This window comes from Capricornis sumatraensis, chromosome 15 (genome assembly GCF_032405125.1).
Source record: "Capricornis sumatraensis isolate serow.1 chromosome 15, serow.2, whole genome shotgun sequence".
Taxonomy (NCBI): domain Eukaryota; kingdom Metazoa; phylum Chordata; class Mammalia; order Artiodactyla; family Bovidae; genus Capricornis; species Capricornis sumatraensis.
In genome coordinates this window covers 64,832,003-64,855,785 of record NC_091083.1, presented here as the reverse complement: position 1 = coordinate 64,855,785, position 23,783 = coordinate 64,832,003, and the positions used below count along the sequence as shown (strand labels likewise).

Here is a 23,783-nt window from a genome sequence, read left to right as displayed (position 1 = left end):
CAGGCATCAAAATGGGTAAATTTCATTAACATGACATTTAGCAAATAAAAGTAGATCACAGCAGTGGGATTCAATTGATACAAAAGTTAAAAATTATGTGAAACTAAAAAGATCTTTATGCAGAGTACATCATGAGAAATGCTGGGCTGGAAGAAGCACAAGCTGGAATCAAGATTGCTGGGAGAAATATCAATAACCTCAGATAGGCAGATGACACCACCCTAATGGCATAAAGTGAAGAGGAACTAAAAAACCTCTTGATGAAAGTGAAAGAGGAGAGTGAAAAAGTTGGCTTAAAGCTCAACATTCAGAAAACTAAGATCATGGCATCTGGTCCCATCACTTTATGGGAAATAGATGGGGATACAGTGGAAACAGTGACAGACTTTATTTTGGGGGGGCTCCAAAATCACTGCAGATGACTGCAGCCATGAAATTAAAAGACGCTTACTCCTTGGAAGAAAAGTTATGACCAACCTAGATAGCATATTCAAAAGCAGAAACATTACTTTTCCAACAAAGGTCCGTCTAGTCAAGGCTATGGTTTTTCTAGTAATTAAGTATAGATGTGACAGTTGGACTGTGAAGAAAGCTGAGTGCCGAAGAATTGATGCTTCTGAACTGTGGTGTTGGAGAAGACTCTTGAGAGTCCCTTGGACTCCAAGGAGATCCAACCAGTGCATCCTAAAGGAGATCAGCCCTGGGATTTCTTTGGAAGGACTGATGCTGAAGCTGAAACTCCAATACTTTGGCCACCTCATGCAAAGAGTTGACCCACTGGAAAAGACTCTGATGCTGGGAAGGATTGGGGGCAGGAGGAGAAGGGGACGACAGAAGATGAGATGGCTGGATGGCATCACGGACTCAATGGACATGAGTCTGAGTGAACTCCAGGAGTTGGTGATGGACAGGGAGGCCTGGTGTGCTGCAATTCATGGGGTCACAAAGAGTCAGATACGACTGAGCGACTGAACTGAACTGAACTGAACAGGTGGCTTAGTGGGTAAAGAATCTGCCTGCAATTCAGGAGACCCAGGAGATGTGGGTTCAATCTCTGGGTCAGGAAGATCCCCTGGAGGAAGGCACAGCAACCCACTCCAGTATTCTTGCCTGGAGAATCCCATGGACAGAGGAGCCGGGTGGGCTACAGTCCACAGGGTAACACAGAGTCGGACATGACTGAAGCGACTGAGCATGCACAAAATGATCCCTTATGTAGAGACATATATACACATTTGGGTAAACTATAAAGAAAAGCAAAGAAAGAATAAACACCAAATCCAAGTAACGGTTACCTCTGGGGAGGTAGGGGCACAAAGAGCTTGTAAAGATACAGATGCTACTCTGTTTCTTATACTGGGGGAGGAAGAGGGGTACATGGATATTACTGTCAAAGATTCTCCAGGCAAGAATACTGGAATGGGTTGCCATGCCCTCCTCCAGGGGATCTTCCCAACCCAGGGATTGAACCCAAGTCTCCTGCTTTGCAGGTGGATTCTTTACCGTCTGAGCCACCGGGTAAACCCATGAATACTAGAGTGGGTAGCCTATTCCTTCTCCAGGGGATCTACCTGACTCAGGAATCAAACTGGGGTCTCCTATATTGCAGGAGGATTCTTCACCAGCTGAGCTACTACGGAAGCCCTTGGGCACTGAATATCAACATCATTCCTCATATCATTTTTTTTGATAAAACAAAAAAATTAGAACAAAAAAAGAACGGCCCTACGGCAGGGTACAGTACCTTGATTTTGGCCCCGAGCACCTCAGCAGCATCCTTCTCCCGCCGCAGATCCTCCATCTTTTTCTCCTTCTCCTTCAGCAGCCTCTTCTTTTCCTCTGCAACCAAGCTGTGGTCCTCAACAATGGCCCGCTTCTCGATCTCCAGTTTCTCTTGCTGTTCCCGCCAATAATCATCCTTGTCATCCCCTTCCTCCTCCCCCTCTTCTCCCTCCTCCTCCTCCTCTTCCCCACCCCCAACCCCCCTCCGCTTCTCTCGCCTCTTCCTTCTGCCAATGGACCGCTTCTCTAACTGGGCCTTGAGCCGAGCAATCTCTTCCTGGAATTCTCGGAGAAGGGCGTCCTTAGGGTCCTCGTTGACCCTTGGCTTGTTCTTAATGTTTTTGGCACGGTTGGCATATCTTAGAGTGGTTAGGGTCTCTTCTACGTTGTAGGAGGCGGGCCCCACGTTGGCCACCATCACAGTTTTAGCATTGCCACCAAGAGAATCCTGGAGGAGCCTGGTAAGCTTGGAGTCCCGATATGGAATATGAGTGCTTTTTCCATCTACCAGGGCAGAAATGACATTACCCAAGGCCGAAAGGGACAGGTTGATCTTGGTTGCCTCCTTCAATCTTTCCCCTTGCGCACCAGTCTTGGCCTGCCGTTCACTGCCAGCAAGATCTACAAGGTTCAGTTTCCCTACCCGGATGTGGTTTTCACCGTCGAGGCCCACCTCACTGCATTCGATGGTGATGACGAAAATTGCATGTGAACGGGAACTGTGCTCATTCATGTTGGTGGCCCCAACAGAACGGTTCTGGTTCCCCACGTTCATCACATGCTCTATTTCCTTCACGCTCTTGGTAACGAAGGAAGACAAGTCTTTCACGTACACCCCGGTGTCAGGCCTCTCTTTGAGCTCGAGCCTTTTGGTCTGATCCTTGGAGAGCAGGTCTCGGATCTCCTCCTGGTAGATCTCCAAGTAAGAAGCCCTGACCAAGTACTGTTGATTCTGGGATCGAGAGATATGGGTGAAGATGTGATCAAACGAGTTAGGGATGACCCCTCTTTTTTCAGGGTCGCCCCGGACTCCTTCCATCGTGTAGGTTTTCCCAGTCCCCGTCTGTCCATAGGCAAAAATTGTCCCATTGAAACCCTGAAGGACAGAGTCCACCAGCGGTCTGAAGGTCTCATCATAGAGTTCAAACTGTTTCGCATTCCAGTCGTAGACAGCATCAAAAGTGAAGGTCTTGGGCATTTCATGGGCCACTCCCTTGGGGTTCTTGACAGACACCTGCCCTAGCTTCACGTCCACATCCACCACCTTGTCATATGAAGCAGCCTTTTCCTTGCCATTCATGGGCCTACAGCGAACCACCACCCGGACTGATTCTGAGCTTTTCAGCTTTGACATGATGACCTCTGACCAGGTCACTCTTAAGGGCTATGAATCCAAAAATATCTCAGGATGCTAGGGTCCTAGGGGAGGAGAAAAAAAAAAAAAAGTAAGCACAGACAGTACAGTTGTCACTGGGGGCTGATTACACACCCAGGTCACCTCCATCTAGCCAACCTTCTGACAGCCATACTTAATAACTACTACAAATGGCTATTTCCTCATGGGATCTTAACCAGTTGCAGAGAGAAAAATAAAAACCCTACTCGACCAACTAGCTTGTCCACTCTTCAATGTATATTTTATCCTATACTACAGGTTGAGGTGGCTGGAAGCTTTATAAAAGCCCAAATAACCTTATATGCTATGGAACTACCATAACCTCTGCATAGAGCCATTTGGAGCTATCTATCTAAATTTAAAATGCAAAGCCCCTTTGATCTAGCAGTTGTATTTCGAAGAATTTATCCTACAGATAGAAGGATATCTGTTGTGGCATCATCTGTGGTAGCAATAGATTGTGGACAATCTCAATTCCCATCAAGAGGGGGCTGATGAAATAAATTTAATATATGCAGTGGAATCCTGTGCAGTTGCTAAAAAGAATGTGCTAATCTAAACATAATCCTAAACCAAGATATGCTGTTAAGTGAAAAACCCTGGACGAGGAACAGTGTCTATAGCACAGTTTACATATGCATGCTACAATATTAGAAGCATACATGTAAAAGTGGTAACGGTGGCAACCTTGGGAGGGGAACTATGGGCCAGAGGACACTCAGAGATCTAGAGAAAGAAAAAAAGCACTTTCACTATACACTCATTAGTACTGCTTGAATTTCCTATCTTGTACTAATAACACTTTTCCATTCTAAAATCAACTATGGCTTCTGCAAAATGTGTTCTAATAAACAAGGATGTGGGGTAATGCATCACATAGAAAGCACTTATCCAGTCAATAAATTTAAATTTGAATGCAAATAAGAAAATAGATGTTAAGAAATTTTTAAGTAAAAACAAAAAAGAACTTCATTTGGTGCTAAAAACTCATGGAGCAGAAGAATGGATGATTAAATGGGTTCTTTGGGAAGGGGTAGGGAGCAAGCAAATTAGAGCAAAGAGATACATATGATGTTAAATTCCCCAAAACCTCAAACCAAGGCTTTTTAAAAAAACAGATAATTCTGACTTCCCTGGTGGCGCAATGGATAAGAATCTGCCTGCCAATGCAGGGGACACAGGTTTGATCTCTGGTCTGGGAAGATTCCACACGCCACAGAGCAACAAAGCCCATATGCCCCAACTACTGAGCCCACACCCTAGGGCCCGAGAGCCACAACTGCTGAGCCCTGCGCGCTGCAGCTACCGCAGTCCCTGTGCCTAGAGCCTGTGCTCCCCAACAAGAGACGCTACCATCATGAGAAGCCTGCGCTCGCAGCAAGCGGAGAAGGCCCTCGCAGCAACAAAGACCCAGCACAGCCAAAAATAAGCAAATAAATAAAATAACTTTTAAAACAAAAATTATTTTTAAATATATATTTTTAAAATTAAAAACAAACAGGTAATTCACATGATTCTTGATTCAAAAGGTCCTTTGCTGACAGGTCCCTCTCCCTTACCTGTTCTCCAGCCAAGTATTATTAGATTTTGAATCTTCCTGAATAAATTTATGCATAGCAAGCTCTATGTATTAACACACACTACCCTCTCCTTTTTAACACAAGCATAGTATGTAATATATAATCCGCAGTGTCCTGCAGCTTGCCTTTTTTTACTTAACAACCTATCTTGGAGTTTGTTCGCCTCAGTAAATGCAGAGCTGCCCTGTTCTTTACGACAGCAGTAAAACATCCCTCTGTATGAAGGCATTGTGATTTATTTAACCACTACCCTAGCACTTAAGCTGTTTCTGATATTTTACTATAAAAACCTAGGACCACATCCTTTCATGTATGGGAAAAAAAAGTCTATCTGGATCACAGGATATATGCATTTATAATTTTGATAGATACGTAGAACACGAATTATAGTACTCATCGAGCTGTGAGACTGACCTATTCCTTGCCAACAAAAGGCAGAAAAATGTGAAGCCGTAATGAGTCACTCTAGGAATATATGCTGCCAATTAATAAATAGAGTTGTTATGTTCCTTCATTGATCTTTCATAAAAAATTGTTCTGTCGGTAAGTAAGCACGTGGAAACATGAGAAGTTACTTTTCATAATTCTTCTAATTGTTACATGTAATAAAATAATGTTCTCTAAGAATGAAGAACCACAAGACCTCTTAGCCTCCCTGCATCAGTGTTTTTGTAAGATCTGTAAAACAGGGATAATTCTCCTTCATTATGGATGATTGTCAGACAAACAGTTACTTATAAAGGTGGAAATACTTTCTGAACTAAAATAGTCAGATTAAAACTAACTAATACAAGGACTTCCCTGGCTGTCCCAAGCATAAGATTCAGCACTTCCACTGCAAGGAGTACAGGTTCAATCCTTGGTGGGGAACTTTTGCTCACATGCCACAGCATGGCCAAAAAAGAAAAAAAAAAAAAAAAAAAAAACTACAACAGTTGCATCCAAAACCCTTGTCAGAGGGGCATTCCAAAGATTACTGGTGGTGATGGTGGTGGTTTAGTCATTAAGACGTGTCTGACTCTGTGACCCCATGGACTGTGGCCCACCAGGCTCTTCTGTCCATGAGATTTTCCAGGCAAGAAAACTGCCATTTCCTTCTTCTGGGGATCCTCCCGACCCAGGCATTGAACCCGTGTCTCCAGCATTACAGGCAGTCTCCAACATTGCAGGTGGCTTCCTTTTTGCTGAGCCACCAGGGAAGCCTAATTTTATGCATTAATTATCACTAGACTAATATTTTCTCTTGTTCAATTTGTAGTCATCATCCTTAAAAAAAAAAAAAAATCAGTTCAAATTTAGATCCAAATAACTAATCAACGTTCAACCGTAGTGGTTTGCAGTTTAGTCGCTAAGTTGTGTCCAACTCTAGCGACCCCATGGACAGCAGCCTGCCGTGCTCTTCTGTCCATGGGATTCTCCAGGCAAGAATACTGCAGTGGGCTGCCATTTCCTTCTCCAGGGAATGTTCAGTTAAAAGTAAATATCAAGTCATTTAAAGAAAACTATGTAAAAGGCAGGCTTTCATTCATCACCTTCTAGAAGCTACTAGAATTTCGCCGGATGCTTCGAATCAGATATCAGAATGGCCAGGTTGCCATGTCTCCTTTTCTTTTCCAGGGGAATGGCCCCCAAGCTACAGCCATGGCTGATCCCTTGACTGTCTCTCCCTCCACTTCAACAGAGGCCTAAAAGCTCTCTAGGTGCCAAGCCCAAACCCCAGGCCCCAGAGCCTCCTTTGGGGAGGCCTCTGCTGTAGCACATGGGATGGTTAGACAAGAGCTGAGACTCCAAGGAATAAGAAACAGAAGAGGGGGATGGGGAACAGGTCACTGGAGAAGACCGATTCTTCTGCATTTCATACCTGGGGAGAGGTTTTACCTATGAAAATGTGACCCCAAGCCTCTCTAATAAAACTAAAAAGCCTGCGGCAGGCTTTCATGCAGAGATATTGATGTTCAGCTGCTTCTGTTACAGCCCTGTATATTTCTGAGTTCTCCAAAACAATAAAAACAAAGGAATGATAATGACCCACAGTAACCTTAAAAAGCTTTTAAAAAGAAGGAATTCCCAAAGTCTGAGTCCACTTAATTAAATCTCCTTGACTTGGAACACAGAACATCATTTCTTTTCTGAACTCACTGAGCTTGGCTGAACTAGTCATGTACTACTGACATATTACTTCAGGAAGATGGACTAATTTAATTTCCTGCCACCAGAGCTTAAAATCTTGCTGTGGGTCCTCCTCAAAGGAGAGGGTTTTCTTGGAAGGATGCCCTGATAGTCTTTATTACCTTCCTCCTCCTTCTTCTGGTCTGTCTAATTACAGTGATAAATCTTTAAAGGAACTCACAGCATTGCCAGGAAAGGAGAAACCACAGGTCACCAGCTCAGCGTCTTCACCCCGAACACCTCCTCTGCTTGAACTTGTCATCCCATTGTTAACAACCACCATCAGAATAGATACTACACGCGAAAAACTGAGTCTTTGTCCAGCTTCATCTCTTTTGTCCACTGAGGAAATCAGCTGCACATTTCTCAGGGCAACCACTCTCTCCCAGAATCTTTCGTGTTTGGATTCACGCCCTCTCACCTGTGCTGTCAAGGAGTCCACAACAAATTCTAGAACTAGGGGTGGATTTGGATGATCATAACTATCAGCTTCCTATAGAGATTCTAGAACACAGGTCACAAACTGGTCACATTCTACCTGAAGCCATTTTTACTTGGCCCAACCATTGTTTAAAAAAAAAATAACAAAACAAACCCCCCAGCAATTCTACCTCTAAATCTGTATATGCCTTGGTGAAAAACCTTTGCACATATGCAAAAGGAAACACAGAAAAGGATGCTTCCTGCAGCACTGCTACAATAGTAGAAAACTGGAAACAACCTAATCATCCATTTATAGAGGAACTGAAAAACAAAAGATCATACATTCATGCTACAGATATTATACTATTCAGTATTTAAAAGGAATAAATTGGAGCAGGAGTCAGCAAATGACAGCCCACAGGCCAAATCCAGCCCACAGCCAGTTTTTGTAAATAAAGTTTTATTGGAACACAGCCATATCCCTTTGCTTACATACTATCTATGGCTGCATTAGCTACAAAATAGGAGAGCTGAGTAGCTGTAGCAGAGACAGTGTGGCCCACAAAACCTAAAATCCTGATCTGTCATAGAAAAAGTCTGTCAACTCTGAATTAGTTACATATATTTACATTAATAAATAAACAGGTTGAGACTTTCCTCATGGTCCAGTAACTAAAACTCTGTGCTCCCAACACTGGGGGCCCAGGTTTGACCCCTAGTCAGGAAACTAGATCCTACATATTGTAACTATAAAGATTTCACATGCCAACTAAGACCTGGCGCAGCCAAATACATATTAAAAAAAAAAAAAGAAAGAAAGAAAACAAACAGGCTGAGTGAAAAAGCAAGCTGCAGAATGACAATTATGAAATTTCTAAAAAATTAGAAAACAATATGTTCATGGATTTGCATTTATATATATGTTTAAGTATCCCCAAAAATGGAATAGAAGGATATACAATAATTTATGATAGTACCTGCTAAAACTGGACAGAGTGAAATGTAGAGAACCGAACAAAAAAATGTAAAGGATTTTTTAATTTATCTGTAATACTTTATCATTTCTCTTAAAAACAAATAGAAGCAGGTTATGAGGCCTGAAGCAAATAAGAGAAAACATTAACAATTGTCAATTCTGCTTCCTACATTATTCTCTGAATGTTTAAGATTTCTGAAAAAAAAAAAAAAAAACTAAAACAAACAAAAAACCAATAGCAACTTCACATTAAAATAGACAGGATTTCTGCTTCTCTGGAAGAATGGGAATATCCTGATGGCCCCTGGCCCAGGCCCCAAGCGCCAGCAATAGGAGCTGAATGACAGCTCAGTCACCCAATGATGGGCCCAGCCACCCAATCCTCCCCAACCCACACTTCCTACTGTCTCACTCCCAGCATGCTTTGCTCATTTACACTTCCTGCCTGGCTCCTGTAGGCATCTCTGTCTATGACCAAATTTATGTATGCACGCTCAGTCATGTCCGACTCTTTGTGACCCAGTGGACTGTAGCCCACCAGGCTCCTCTGTCCATGGAATTTTCCAGGCAAGAATACTTGAGCAGGTTGCCATTTCCTACTTCAGGGCATCTTCCTGACCCAGTAATCAAACCCGTGTCCTTTGTATTTCCTGTGCCTCCTGCAGTGGTAGGTGGATTCTTTACCACTGTGACACCTGGGAAGCCCTTGTCATGCTGGTCCATCTTTTTAAATGACACTTACCAAGGCTCTGTAATGACATGGAATATGCTTAGCATAAATGAAAAAGCAGTTTACAAAATTAAATACAAGCGATCACAATTGTATAAAAATAAGACACACATCAAAACAGCAGTAGTGGTCCACCCTGTGAGATGGGACTGCATATAGGAGATTTTCCCTGCTCCCTCAACCTTTCTATATTTTCCAAATTTTCTCTAACAAGCATGTGGTATCTTTAAGTGGGAAAAAAATAAAGGTCTGGCAATTCACTGGGCAATTCACTGTTCCTTGCAGGAACAGCCCTGCAAGGAGGGGTACCCCGTGGGTACATAGTGCATACCAATACACCTTTAATGGATGCATTTCAACGCAGTGTTCTCTAAGCTCAGATCAGGTAAACACCTGCCAACTGCCTGGCCTGGAGTTCAAGGACTCAGAGTGTCTGAAAGGCAACCCAAGCCACAGATCACAGAGCCCAGCAGAAAAGCACCACAACACTCAGACAAGAAGATAAAAGTGACACCCTATTAACCAGCCCAAACCAAGTCCGTGTGCAGCTTTCTCTCCGGGGAAGCAGCTGTTTCTACTCTGTATCCACCTCATCACCATCAACACGACTCTTTCGCAACTGCTGTTAATTGTTCTGAAGGATCAGGACTCCTTGTTTGCCAATCCCTGAACCAACATCAAGAGAGCAAGCTCAACTCTGGGTTTCTGGTTCCCATGACAGCCAGTTAACAAAATGGGAATTACACAATTTTCAAAACAAGATTATTCATCTCCAATTGAAAAAATAACATCCCTGCCTGGAGAACTTTTAAAAGGACATGGAATCTGTTTTGAGAGAATAGTTCTATAGCTGCTTCTATGTACACAAAATACATCTGGAGGAATATGCAAGAGCCAGATAACAACACTGGTTGCCTGTAAAGAGCTGGGTAGCTAAAAGCCAAGAGCCGAAGGGAGGCTTTACACTGTATATCCTTTTATACCTCTTGAATCATGTAAATATATTACCCAGTCTTAAAATCAAATTAGGGGAGGAAAAAAGATTGAAAATTTTTGTGAAATTAACTAAACTATATCCAGATGTTAAAACTCATTTTCCTTTCATCTATCCACTTTCACTGACCACCACAAATATAACATAATAGAATGTTTTAACTAATGAACAAGGGCCCTAGGAGTAAAGCTACTTGTTCCCACTTCACGGGGAAGTGTCATAAAAGAGCTTCTATGAGGTCTACAGCCATGGAGTCTTTAACATTCTAATGTCAATGTTACGTGTCATGTAGCCTCAGCCATAAAAGGCATTCAGAACAAAGACATCAAAATAACAGACTAATAATATATATTCTGTTATTACAGGCACTGTTTAGAAACATAAGGGAATCTTTTTTTGTAAGCCAAACTGTTGAGTGCTCTGTCTAAACACTTTCAAACTATCTCTTATAGTAATATAAGAGGCACAGCATTTCAAACCGGCACAAATTATTTAAGGGCATTTGAGCAATCAATATCAAAAAACTGAAGGGATTTCCACGACAGTCCAATGGTTAAGATCCCACACATCCACTGCAGGGGGCATGGATTCAAACCCTGGTTGGGGAACTAAGATCCTGCATGTCACACATGCTAAAAAAAATTTTATATATATATATATATATAAAAACATTGAAATGCAGTACTTGAAATGTAATACTCCCTTGAAACAGCAACTCCATTTCTTGCTACTATTTTAAGGCCATCAGTGAATAACTGAATAAATGTGCAAGATATACATACACCTTTATGTTTATCTCAACTGCATCTCTGACCACTTAAATACTCATTGATAAGGAACTGGTTAGATTATGACATATCTCTACAATGGGAAATTATGCAATCATTAAGAATGGTAATAAACCTCTAGCTACTTACACAAGGGAAGATGTTCATGACATCTTGTTGGGAGGGAAAAAGCAGGCTACCCAACAGGACAGTTACTATGATGCAATTTATGTCTACATGTGCGTGCACAAGTGCAGAGACAGATGTGAAGGAAACTGCAAAGACAAGACACACCATTCAAGCATAAACTTGAACATTCAGCAGGTCAGGATTTGAAATTCTGCTCTGCTACTCAGCTATAACATTTCAAGAAAGTTACACTGTCATAGTTTCTTCTATAAAATGGAATTAAGTAACAACACCTACCATAAAGAACTGTTATAAGGACTAAGTAAGCTAATAAATGTTAAATGCTCAGTCTAGTCCAAGATGCATAATAAACCCTCAAGAAAGGCAAATAATATTGATCTCTGGGAGTGAGCTTGCAAATTACTGTTTTTGCTTTCTTTGGCCTTTGTGATAAGTATGTGTATTTTGTTTCTTACAATCAAGCAGGGAGATGGCAATAAAAATATTTTTTCTTTGGGGGAAAAAGGTCTAGTACCTTGGTTTCAGCTTACGTGTCTTAAGATGACAGACTATTTATCTGGAAAGAAACCTGGAAAGGTCACAGACAAGAAACATGATTACATAAATGCCTGCCCCAAATTCAAATTGCCGCCATGAGCTCCGTCATTTGATGACCCCAACAAGCAAACAAAGAAAGCACTTATCTAGCAGGGAAAAGAGGCAAAGAAACCGAAGCATTCATAAAAAATATATTCAAGTCTAGGGGACACTAATTCAGAATCAATGTAGGTCTGGGGCTTCCTTGTATTCAGTAGTCATGACTCATAAGCACTTAATGTATATACCTCTTCTAATCCTCAAAATCACCTTTTGAGGAATAGGTATTAACCTTATTTTAAAAACAAGGATGGAAGGCTCAGAAAAATTTATTGGCTCAAGGTCACAGCAGTTAAATGGTACAGTCAGGATTTAAAACCAGGTTTGTCTTACTGAAAAACTCTAAACTTACTAAACATATACACATGCATATACATGTGTATCAATATATGCAGAGATTAAAACAATTCAAGTTGTATATACAGTGAACAAATAAATCTTCCTCCTACCCTTGGGGAGATACTTGAAGCACATGCAAACATTAATATATGATATATTCATGCTTAATATATCTTAACCAATATAAACATTGCTTCCCCACTTTTAAAATTGAGGTGTAAGTAAGTATATATCATCATTCTTTATCTTACTTTATAGATCTTGGAGAAACCTCCCATTTCTCCAACCCTCACCCGTGTCCCTACCTTTTAAGTAACTGCTTAGATACCACAGTACAGTTGCCTGATAATGTATTTGATCAGTTCCCCACTGAGGGAAACTCCAACAGTTTTTGGTCTTTGCAAAAGGTTTTGGTTAGTGCAAACAATGCTGCAGTGAATGTCCTGAACACTGGGTTTCCCAGGTGGCTCAATGGTAAAGAATCTGCCTGTCAATGAAGGAGATGCAAGAGATGAGGGTTTGATCCCTGGGTCTAGAAGATCCCCTGAAGGAGGAAAAGAATACTCCAGTATTCTTGCCTGGAAAATTCCATGGACGGAGGAGACTGGTGGGCTACATTCCATAGCATTGCAGAGTCAGACATGACTGAGCGTACAACGCGAATGAATATACCTTTAACTATATGTGGAGGTTCTTAGTAGAAGTTACTGCTAGAGGTTTAAAGGCTATGCATGTCCTTTTGACAGAGGGCACGGTCTTACCCACTCTCCTGGCTACACCATTTATCCTCTCACCCACAGGGCACCCACCGTCCACACGACCCTGACATTCAGGGCTAATGCTCTGAACTACCACTAAGCTATGAAGCTGGAAGAGCCTGCCTGCCAGGAACTTCTTGTTCCAAGTACTGATCCAGCAAAGAAATGAAACAGTCTCTCTGCTTAAAATTTATACTGTGATGTCAGAAACTTAATCAACCAAATACAACATTTGGTCCTTGAGTAGGACCCTTTTCTGGATCTTGATTTGAACAAGCTGATTATTAAAAATATATGAGACCATCAAGAAACTTCAAACCCTGATGTTAAGGAACTATCGTTACTTTTTAGGTATAAAAATGGTATTTTTTAAAGAAGGTTCTTACTCTTAAGAGATACAAAAGCATTTTCAGATAAAAGTGACATGCTATCTGGAATCAAAATAATCAGGGGTGAGGTCAGTGGGGTGGATAAAAGGTCACAGGTGAACCAGAACTGCCATGTGCTGATAACTGCTGGAGCTGGGTAATGGGTTCATGGTTCATTCCACTATTCGATTTTTATGTATGCTTCAGAGTTTCCAAAATGGAAGAAAAAACAGATTGCCTTCTGACCAATGGCACTTTTTTTTTAACTTTTAAGAAAATTTTAACTGTGGTTAAAAAAAAAACCCACCTTATTATAAAATGTACCCTCGCAACCAGTCTTAAGTGTACAGTTCAGTAATGATATTCACAGTGTTGTGTAACAGATCTCTAGAACTTTTTCATCTTGCCAAACTGAAACTCTATACTATCAAATAGCAACTCCCCACCTCCCTATCTCCCCAGCCCCTGGAAACCACCATTCAGCCTCATGGTTCATCTGTATTGTAGCATGTGACAAGATCTCTGTCTTTTATAAGGCTAAATACATCCCATTGTAGCATATACCATATTTTCTTTATCCATTGATATGGCCATGGACATGCGGGCTACTTGTACCTCTTGGCTATTGTCAATAATGTTGTAGTGATGATGAGTGTACACAATGACTTGTCCTTTTAATCAGACAGCCAGGCAGCTGGGCAGACAGCCACAACAAATTCTGTATTTGAAGGAGGAAGGTGGCCTGGAATAACAAAAAAGAGGTTCAGACACACCAGGGATTGAAACCCAGTCCAACCATTCCCAGCGCTGGGACTCCATGCAAGTTCCCTCACCCCTCTGAGCCTATTTCCTCCTCTGCAAAATGGGACTATCATGAATGCCCGGCTATTTGGGGTTGTGTGAGGATCAGAGAAGGACAAGCATGACGATGCCTGGCCTACAGGAGGTGCCTCTGCCTTGACCCAATTTACGGGAGTGAAAAACCTTGGAGATTGGAGAGAGAAGCAACATGGCAGACTGAGATAATCAGCAGCAAAGTAAGCAGAAACCAGGGCGACCTGGCTCCAAAGTTCATGGCCTTTTTTCCGCACCAGCATGTCCTAAATGTCAGTCATCTGACTTCACAGTTTTTGCCATATCCATGCACTACCTATACTATTACTGAGTTAAGGTTTTGCATTAAACCTACTTTTAACACACATTTCTTTTTATAAGAAACTTTCTATCACTACCATAAATGAAAAACCAGTATCACTTGTAAATGGAAGGTAACTGAAAATAAATATAAGGACACACAACAGTGTTACTAAATTCAAACTAAATAACTATAGCTTATCTAAGGCCCCAGAACTGATCCCCCTTGGTTAGAAAGGGAACTCAGCACATGTTAAGGAAGACTGGAACCAAATACTCTTCTTGACATAGTCAGAAGAGCCAAAAGAGTTTCAGAAGGAATAACTCTCACAGTGTCAACTCAACAGAATTTAGGATGTTGTATCGGAGTGTCACCTAAAATCCTCCCCTATCCCACCTTGTTTAACCTCTAGAATCTAATGCCATCTAAATCCTCAAAATCAGAGTCCCATTATCAACATCTCTAGTGATTCTGGTGTGTACATTCATGTTAGAGAAGCTGCTTACACATGCTACCTTTATAGTAAACAGTTTCCAAAGTTGATCAAACAGAATATCCCATAAATCACAGGGTGTTTCAGTAATATAATGAATTGGCTACATTTTAAAAATTCCTCTCTGGAAGTCCATCAAAAATATCATGGTTCACTGCCTGATTCCATAAAGACATGCTTGCTCTCACAGCTCATCCACTGCACAAAACTGGTAACATACATACAGTATTTCTGGTTAATGTCACCAGCCAATAGTCTATTCAGAGAATGAAGGGTTTAAATGTTAAAGTCTCATGTTCTGAGTCCTATTCACAAGGAATTCTGTATCAAAAAGAAAAACAGGGACTTCACTATAGTCCAGTGGCTAAGACTCCATGCTCTCAATGCAGGGGGCCCAGGTTCAATCTCTGGTCAGGAAACTAGATCCCACATGCCACAACTAAGAATTCCGCATCCTACAACGAAGATCGGAGATCTGTGAACTGCAACTAAGACCTGGTACAGTCAAATAATTAAATAAGAAAGAAAAACAGATTAAGGAGACAGCAAAGAAGGCTGACAAAAGTTATTAAAAGATACCTTATGGTATGTGAATTATATCTCATGATGCTTTTTTTTTAAAGATATTTTTAGAGGGTCCTAATAAAATTTTAAGAAGGAAAAGGTACAGTTTTCCTTTTGAACTTCATAAAGTTCTAACTTTCCCTAAACTAATTTATTTAGAATTGTTCTCTTATGAGGCTGGCAGAGAAGCAAAGATGCTCACCACAGCACTATATGTGATTATTAAAAGCCAGAAACATCATCAGTGCCCACTGCTAGGGAAAGTTTACTAGTTCATAACTACTAAACATGAAAATACGGAAAAATGGTTATGAAATGTTAAATGAACATCTCCAAATGCAACACTGGAAATACACTTTGAGAGCAACTATCTGAAAAGACATCTGCAAGTGGACCAGTTAGCTGAAACTGAATCAGAATACCTTTTTTAAAGGTAATCCCTCCCCAGTAAACCATTAATGGCTGCCTTTTCAACTTTGTTTAGACACTATCTTGTTGAAAACATTATTTAGAAGGCTGCCTTTACAATTACATTTTTTTTTTCAACAAGGAAAGGATCCAGTTTAAAGAAATCACGAGGGGACTTCCCTGGGGGTCCAGTGGTTAATTAAGACTTTGCCTTCCACTGCAGGGGGTACGGGTTCAATCCCTGGTCCGGGAAATAAGTTCCCATATGCCTCCAGGTCAAAGAACCAAAACATAAAATTCAGAAACAATACTGTAACAAGTTCAATAAAAACTTAAAAAAAAAAAGATCCTCGTTAAAAAAAAAAAAAAAAAAACTTGGCCTTCCCTGGTGGTACAGTGGATGCGAATTCGCCTGCCAATGCAGAGGACGTGGGTTCGATCCCCGGTCCGGGAAGATTCCACGTGACATACAGCAACTATGAAAGCCCGCTGCCTAGAGCCTGTGCTCTGCAACAAGAGACGCCAGCACTGTGAGAAGCCTGAGCACCGCAGCTAGAGAGGAGCCTCCGCTCTCGGCAACGAGAGGAAGCTTGTGAGCAGCACAGAAAACCCGCCGCAACCAAAACATTGTTTTAGTTTTAAAAACATCATCAGAAACATAAATACAAGTTTATGCAAAGATAATCTTTAAGATGTCCACTGTAGCATTACTCATAGAATTAAGTACTGAAACCAGCCTAAATGACAATGATTAGGGAAATAGGTAAGAACTGCATATCCATGAGATAAAACACATTTACGAATGCATTTTCCTTTGGACAGTAAGATGATTTAACAGTTGTTATTTCTGGGTGAATCTTAGTTAATCTTTTTAGGATTTTCCTCATTTTTCCTCAGTGGAAATTATTTTTATAGTCAGGGGGGAAAAACATTTTTTTAAAATGCTGACAAAATTGAAGAAATAAGGAGGGAAAAGCACCATGTATTTCTTGGGCTAGAATCTGTCCTGCTATTGCAGACCTTGCAAAACCAGTAACTATTTCCACCAAGAACTATCTTCTTGCGGTTATCTTAAGTAACTCAAGCTGACGTTTTATCTTATCTGGATGGAATCTTTTATGATTTACTAGCTAGACTTTTTTGCTTAGGTTATTGAAATGTGTTATAAAGTAATGCTTACTACAGTCCCCTATGCTGCTGGAGACAGTACTATGAGATTTAGCCTCTGTTTAATTTATATCACACATGAAAGCCTCAAAGCAAGTCCTTCCAGAAACCAGTGCTGAAGGGGATGTTAAGGACCCCACGGTGGGTAACAGCATGTCCAGTCTCAGCTCCGAAGAATCTATTACAATTTCTATTTCACTTGGACCCACTTCCATTTATATACTATGTTCAAATATGACAAAATGCAACTGCTGCAAATATCTTGCCAAAAATTATAAAAATAAAACCACACCCACCACAATTATCACTGATGCTCTCTAATGCAAACTATGATTTAAATAAACCAGCATGCTAAAGATAGATGTGCCTGTGTGTGAAGAGCTCTCCATCTGCTATCAGTGTGACAAACTGAGGAGACACAGTGTGTCATCAAGATTAACTGAGCCTTAAACAAGAACATCCCAAGCAGCAATGCAGATGTCTGTGCTGATAAGATGAGCTGATGGTAAGGATCTCTGACTGCCAAGACAGAGCTCTCAAAGCCCCACCCTGGAAGGCCTGGGAGAAAGCATTGCATCAAGTCACCAAGGAAAAGGAAAAGATTACCCAACTCAAAGCTGTCTTTCAGGCAGCGCTGGAAGAGCCTTGAAAGACGATCCCACGTCCATTTTGACTATACAGATCCTGAGGGCCAAAGACGCTGAGTTACTTGCCTTGGGTAACACAGCAAATGGCAGAATTGTGCTGATAATTCGTCTCCACCCAGATCCCACTGCCTTTTCACACCAGAATTTCCTGTGATGGTACAGGCTTTGATCAAGAACTCTTTCTAAGATTGCAGAGATAAGGGGATATTGAAAGGAAAATCCCACCCAGCAGACAGGGAGAGCTGAGGCTCAACAAAGGGAACCTTTTGCAATTAGTCCTCGCTGGTGGCACAGGACTTTAGCCAGCTTCTCCTCACTGGTACTGATGTTATCACCAGAATCAAGAAGCAGTTCAGGCCTGAATGACTCAAAATACAAGCTCACAGTGCCTACCCGCTTCATGTTTCAGGCCTGAGTTAGAGCTAAGAAGAGGGAGAGGTGGCCTATCTCTCTAATCAGGTTATCTGTCTGATGCCTGTCAGTCAAGTAATTGACATCCAGAATTATATTCAAACACCAAGGGTTTTTCCCCTGATTTCTTCAGTCATTCTATGAAGTCACTTTTCCTTCATTAGCACTTGAAGCTAGTCACCCAGGTACAAAAGGGAAAGAAAGGCCTTTGACAAGACATTAGGGAGGTGCTGCCCATCTGAAAAACAGATGAACAAGGAGGGGCTGGAAGGGCAGTGGACCTGGAGTCAGCAGGCCTGAGTAAGTTATCTGACTTTCTGTGCCTCTACTTTCCTCTTCTGGGAAATGGGATTCATCACAGTACTCAGTTACCAGGCTGCTGTGAGGACTAAACGAGACAAGGCGTGTAAAGAAAGGACAGCATTTGGATCAATAAATGTGAGCTATTCCTGTTACAGGCATACCTTGGAGATGCTGCAGATTTGGCTCTGGACAACTATAATAAAGAAAATCTTGGAATAAAGCAGGTCACACAAAGTTTTTGGTACCCCAGAGCATATAAAAGTTATGTTTACACTATACTGTTGTCTATTAAGTGTGCAAGAGTATTATGTCTAACAAAACAATGTAATTGTTTAACTAAAATGCAATTGTTAATTTGAAAATACTTTATTGCCCCAAAAAATGTTAACCATCACCTGACAATGCAGGGTTGCCACAAACCTTCAAATTGTAAAAAATGCAGTATCTGTGAAGCACAATAAAACAAGGGAAGCCTGTACTTTTATTATCATTATGTTTGGTTAAGTCCTAGTTTTGTGACTTATTACTGAAGAGGTGCATCACCAGCTTTAATGTACCCAGAAAACACCCTGGGGGCACGTCTTGGTAAAATGCAGACAGGTTGACTATATCTAGACATAAACTCTACATTTCTAATAAGCTCTCAGGGCACATGGGTGCCTTGATCATACAGAACAGCCTTGGACCAACAAGGATCTACCTAGCCCTGCACCTACCAAGTATCTAATATTATTGACCAAAATGAATGCCCTCTCAATGCTTCATCTGTAAACTAGGTAAAATACATGTGCCACATGGTCTCAACTAACTAAACATCAGTACACAAGGATGTGGAGGAAAGAGCATTCTAAACTGAAAACAAAGCTAGACAAGCGGAGGTGGTAAATTATTAGTCTTACTATTCACAGTGCTGAATCTACAACATTGTGAAGTCTAAATTTACCGAGGCAGTTATTAGCATAAATGAAAAGAAGGCTCAAATTCCCTTGCTCAGAAGAGATACTCCATTCAAGGATGCTCTAGGAATTCTAGCAGAACATAACAGCTTCTCAAGGGATTCCCAAATCAAAAGCTCTGAAACTTTAGAAATGTCATTCGATGGCCAAGAAAGAACCACTTTGGCAGGCAGACTGTGGCCATTTGAGGCACTGAACTTCACTGAACTTCACAAGTGATTCCATTCTGTCTCCCAGAGTTGGCCAGCCTTCCCCCAGGAACCTTCATCAGCAAAGATCTTGAGTTAGGACAGCAAAGCCAACAGCAATGAAACAGATGGGCACTGCTCTGGCACAGCCCGCACCTGCCACTCCACAAGCTGGCAAAGAGCCAGACTTCAAGAAAAGTAGGGCTTCTGATGTCCTGGAGGAGGCTTCAAACAGACACACCTGGCTGTCTATCCTGTAGGATCTCCTCCCCAGAGGCCCTAAGTGGGATGTTTATACCTTGTGCCTCTCCTCCAAGGGTTCACAGGAACCAGAGCTAATTCTTCCACACAGGGCACCTTACCAAAAAGCTGTCTTATCATTTTCAAGGCAGATGGCACCACCAACATCTACCTAATTGATCAGGCCAAAAACCCAGGAATCATCTATGATTCCTTGCCCTCAACCCCCATCCCACTGGTTTCACCTCCACGACACATCCCCAATCCATCCTCTTATACCATCTCTACTGCCAACACCCTAGAAAGCCACCATCACCTCTCACTTGGCCTCTGAACGACTGTTCAGGCTGCCATTCTTATACCTCTTAAAATTCACTGGCCACAGAGGCCAAAGTGAGTTTTTAAAAACACAAAACAGATCATATCACTTCCTTCTTAAAGCCTTCAGTGCTTTCCCATTGCTTCTGGAATAAAAGCCTACCTCCGTGCTCTGGGCTACAGGCCCTGCACGACCTGAAGCCTCACCCCCACCCATCCCCGACATGTCCACTTGCTCCAGCCACTTTGAGTCTTCTTTTGGTTCCCAGAATTTACCAACCTTATTCCCACCTCAGAGGCTTTACCCCTGCTCTTCTGCCATTTTCAAATGGCTGGCCACAAATCTCAACAAAAATGTCATCATCTTAGAGTAACCTTCTTGGACCACCCAGTTTAAGTGGCAGCACCCCCATGGAGAAGTTACTCTCTATGACACACTGTTTTACTGTTTTCAGAGTACCTATTTCCATTCATTTACCGGTTTCTGCTGCTGCTGCTGCCATTAGAATGGAAGCTGCATGAGAGCAAGGACCTCACCTACCTCTCTACCATCACAGCTCCAGGCTAGAACTGCACCGGACACACACCACGTGTTCAGCAAGTGAATGAAACTAAGCCAGTAGGGCGAGAGCACTGAACTTGGAGTCAGAAGGCCTGGAGGTCAACGTGAAATGGGCCACCTACTAGCAGCCTGGCTTCTTACCTCAAGTCCCTCAACTGTAAAATGGGAATCTCAATCTGCACCCTCCTGTCCTCACAGGGTTACTGAAAGACCAAATGAGTGAAGACACGTTTAAGCATTCTTGTAAACCATTAGGCACCATAAAGAGGGCACTGTATTATAAACCAGCACAACAGAAGGTTCTTTCTCAGAGACCCATAAATCAGTGGATAAAGGGCTTAGAGAGCAAGCCAAGACTTCTAGCCCAGGCACCCAACAGAAACCTAAGGACACAAGAGAGGTGAATCCACACCTTTACACCAAGGAGGGGAAGACACAAGACACGAACTCACTTAAAGACATCAAATTCAATTCAAATGCTAGCGATATGCAAATTAAGCTCCGAGGTCCTTGAAGAATGTGGAGTTGGGGCTGATCTCCACATGCCCCACATGCTTGGCAAATAGGGATTTGGTAAACATTTACTGAACTGGGAGTTGGACAACCAGACCTGGCATCTGACCATCAGCTTTCGTTTTTCTTTGCAATCCATTCTGACATGGGATTACAGGTTCCTGGGGTAACCCTGTAACAGTGACATTTATACCATACTATGACAGCTACTGTTTCATGAATTCAGTGACCTTGTGAAGTTGACAAGACCTAGTATCATCAGCATATGCTTTAATTTATTCATTCACTAACCATCATTAGAATATAAAGCAACAGTTCAGTTCAGTTTTAATTCAGGTTATTTAGGCAGCTGCTGCTGCTGCTGTTGCTAAGTCACTTCAGTCATGTCCGACTCTGTGCAACCCCATAGATGGCAGCCCACCAGGCTCCCCCGTCCCTGGGATTCTCCAGGCAAGAACACTGGAGTGGGTTGCCATTTCCTTCTCCAATGCATGAAAGTGAAAAGTGAAAGTGAAGTCACTCAGTCGTGTCTGACTCTTAGTGACCCCATGGACTGCAGCCTACCAGGCTCCTCCATCCATGGGATTTTCCAGGCAAGAGTACTGGAGTGGGGTGCCATTGCCTTCTCCTTAACATAGCCTAAATAACGATAGCTAATGTTTACCAAAATTGCCAGGCACTTCACATGTATTAGGCATAATAAATCTTCACAACAGCCATAGATGGTAGATACTAATATTACCTTACTTTTCCAGATGCTGAAACTGTAGCACAAAGAGGTAAAGCAAATTACTCAGTGGTACACAACTTCGAAGCAGCAGAGCCAAGATTTGAAGCCAGGCAGCTTCATTCCATGCTTTTAAACCACTAGCATGCCATCAGAATTGCACAACAGCACTAAAAGGACCCATTAGCTTACTCCTCTCATTTTACAGAGGAGGGGTCAGGAGGACAGGGAAACCCCTTTAAACATTTCAACTCTGTTCTGAAGTTCACACTTTGGATGGTATCTATTTAACTGAAGCTTTATGTAAGATCTTGTTTCCTTGTCAGTGGAAGAAAAGCCTCTAGCCATAGCAGTCAGAAGGAACAAAAGAACCGCTGAAATATCAGAGATATCAGGGTACGGAGAAGAAAATACAGAATTTACCTGGAAGTGTGTCCAGCTCCATCACTTAATAGGTATAAAATTCTTAGGCAAGTCATTCACTTTTCTTAGCCTCAGTTTCCTCATCTTCAAAATGGAGATGACATCACCACCTACCTGGCAAAGTCTATGTGAAGATTAAATGAGATAATATACCTGAAAAGTGCTTCTTAATCATATACAGCTGACCCCCAGTATTTGTGGGGAATTGGTTGCAGGAGCCCCGGTGGAAACCAAAATTCATGGATGCTCAAGTTCTTTATACATAAAGGTGAAGTACATAACTTTGTTTAAAAAAAATCGCATCCACACAGTTCAAATCTGTGTTGTTTAAGGGTCAGTCACACTTGGAAATAGCTATTACTGTTTCAAGAACTTCTCAAAAGACAGAAACATAACTCTTTGTCTTCTGGAAGAGTCAACAAGGCCAAAGTAAAAAATAAAACCATAACCTCAACTGTCAACAAGGACTTGACCCTAGGGTTTCCCCCAACAGGACAATTTGCAGAAATCCACACCACCTCCCTTGCTCTTAGCAGAATGAAGAAGTAAAACTGAGGGGGGGTGTCAACAAGGGAGGAACATCACTGGTGCACTACACACCTAAACCCTACCTGTCTCAAAGTCAGCCCCTCCAGGAAGCCTTAGCCAAACCACCCCACATGCCTCCTAACAGCTTGTTGAGCACTTACTACGTGCCAAGCTACTTGACATACCCATCTTACTGGATTCTCACTGCAGTTCATTAATGCATTTTACAGATAAGAAAAGGCTCAGAGATTAATTTGCCCAAACCAACACCATTACTAAGTGGAGATGCAGAGTCTCAAATCCAGACACTCGGACTTCAAGTTGGACTCTTGGCCCTTCTCCTCCCCACTGAGGGAACTTCCAGCATACACGGCTCAATATCTTAAACACTCCGAGCAGCAAGTGTTAGGACCCCACTGGGCAAACAGGTCAACTGAGGCCAAGAGGGAAAGGGACTTGCCCAAGGTCACACAGTGAGCCAGAGGCAGCGCCAAGATTTGGACCCCAAGCTTTCGCTTCCCCACCTCCCTTACCGCTTCCCCTCTCCCTCCCGCTTCTCCCCAGAGCTCCGTCTCTGACTTCCACCCCTCGCGGCCGGGTCTGGGGTCGGGCCGCACTCCCGCTTGGGGGAGAAGGGGACGAGGCCGTCCGGACTGCCTGAAGATGCCCAGGAGGCAGGGCAGAAGATGCTCCCGCTGCCGGAGCTGCAAAGCCTGTCGGTGGTGCCGCCGCGGGCCTCCAGGGGAAGATACCATGCGGCGGAAAGATCGGCCCTGCCCAGCGGCCCTGCGGCTCCACCCCGACTCACCTGCAGCCGGAGCTGAAAGCGGGCGGCTGCGGGGGCGGCGGCGAGCCGTGGGCTTAGCCGTTGGCTCAGCCGTTCCCCGCTGCCCCGGATGGGGAGAGAACGAGGCCGCTCACTTCCTTAGCAACCGGCTCGGCGACCTACTTCCTTAGCAACCAGTGTCAATTTCAATAACTTTATTGAGACACGAATGACGGTCATTGACAGTCAGGCACGGCAGGGAGGGGCCGGGCCCGGCCAGGTACTGGCCCTTAGTAGGTACTCAAGACCCTTCGGTCCTTTCACCCATCTAAGGGGGTGTGAGACGAGCGATACACGGTCTGACTC

General features: G+C 42.6%; 1 protein-coding gene across 1 annotated transcript in view; it reads right to left on the bottom strand.

The window, feature by feature from the left end:
• KIF3B (kinesin family member 3B) overlaps positions 1 to 23,529 on the bottom strand; it is a 35,384-nt gene extending 11,855 nt beyond the window's left edge. The window contains exons 1-2 of the mRNA XM_068987036.1: positions 23,460 to 23,529; positions 1,745 to 3,201 (exon numbers count right to left, since the gene is read on the bottom strand). Of these exons, the coding sequence (XP_068843137.1) occupies positions 1,745 to 3,136 (1,392 nt within the window). The 5' untranslated portion in view covers positions 3,137 to 3,201; positions 23,460 to 23,529. The remainder of the gene's footprint in view (positions 1 to 1,744; positions 3,202 to 23,459) is intronic.
• Between the last annotated feature and the right edge of the window lie 254 nt (positions 23,530 to 23,783).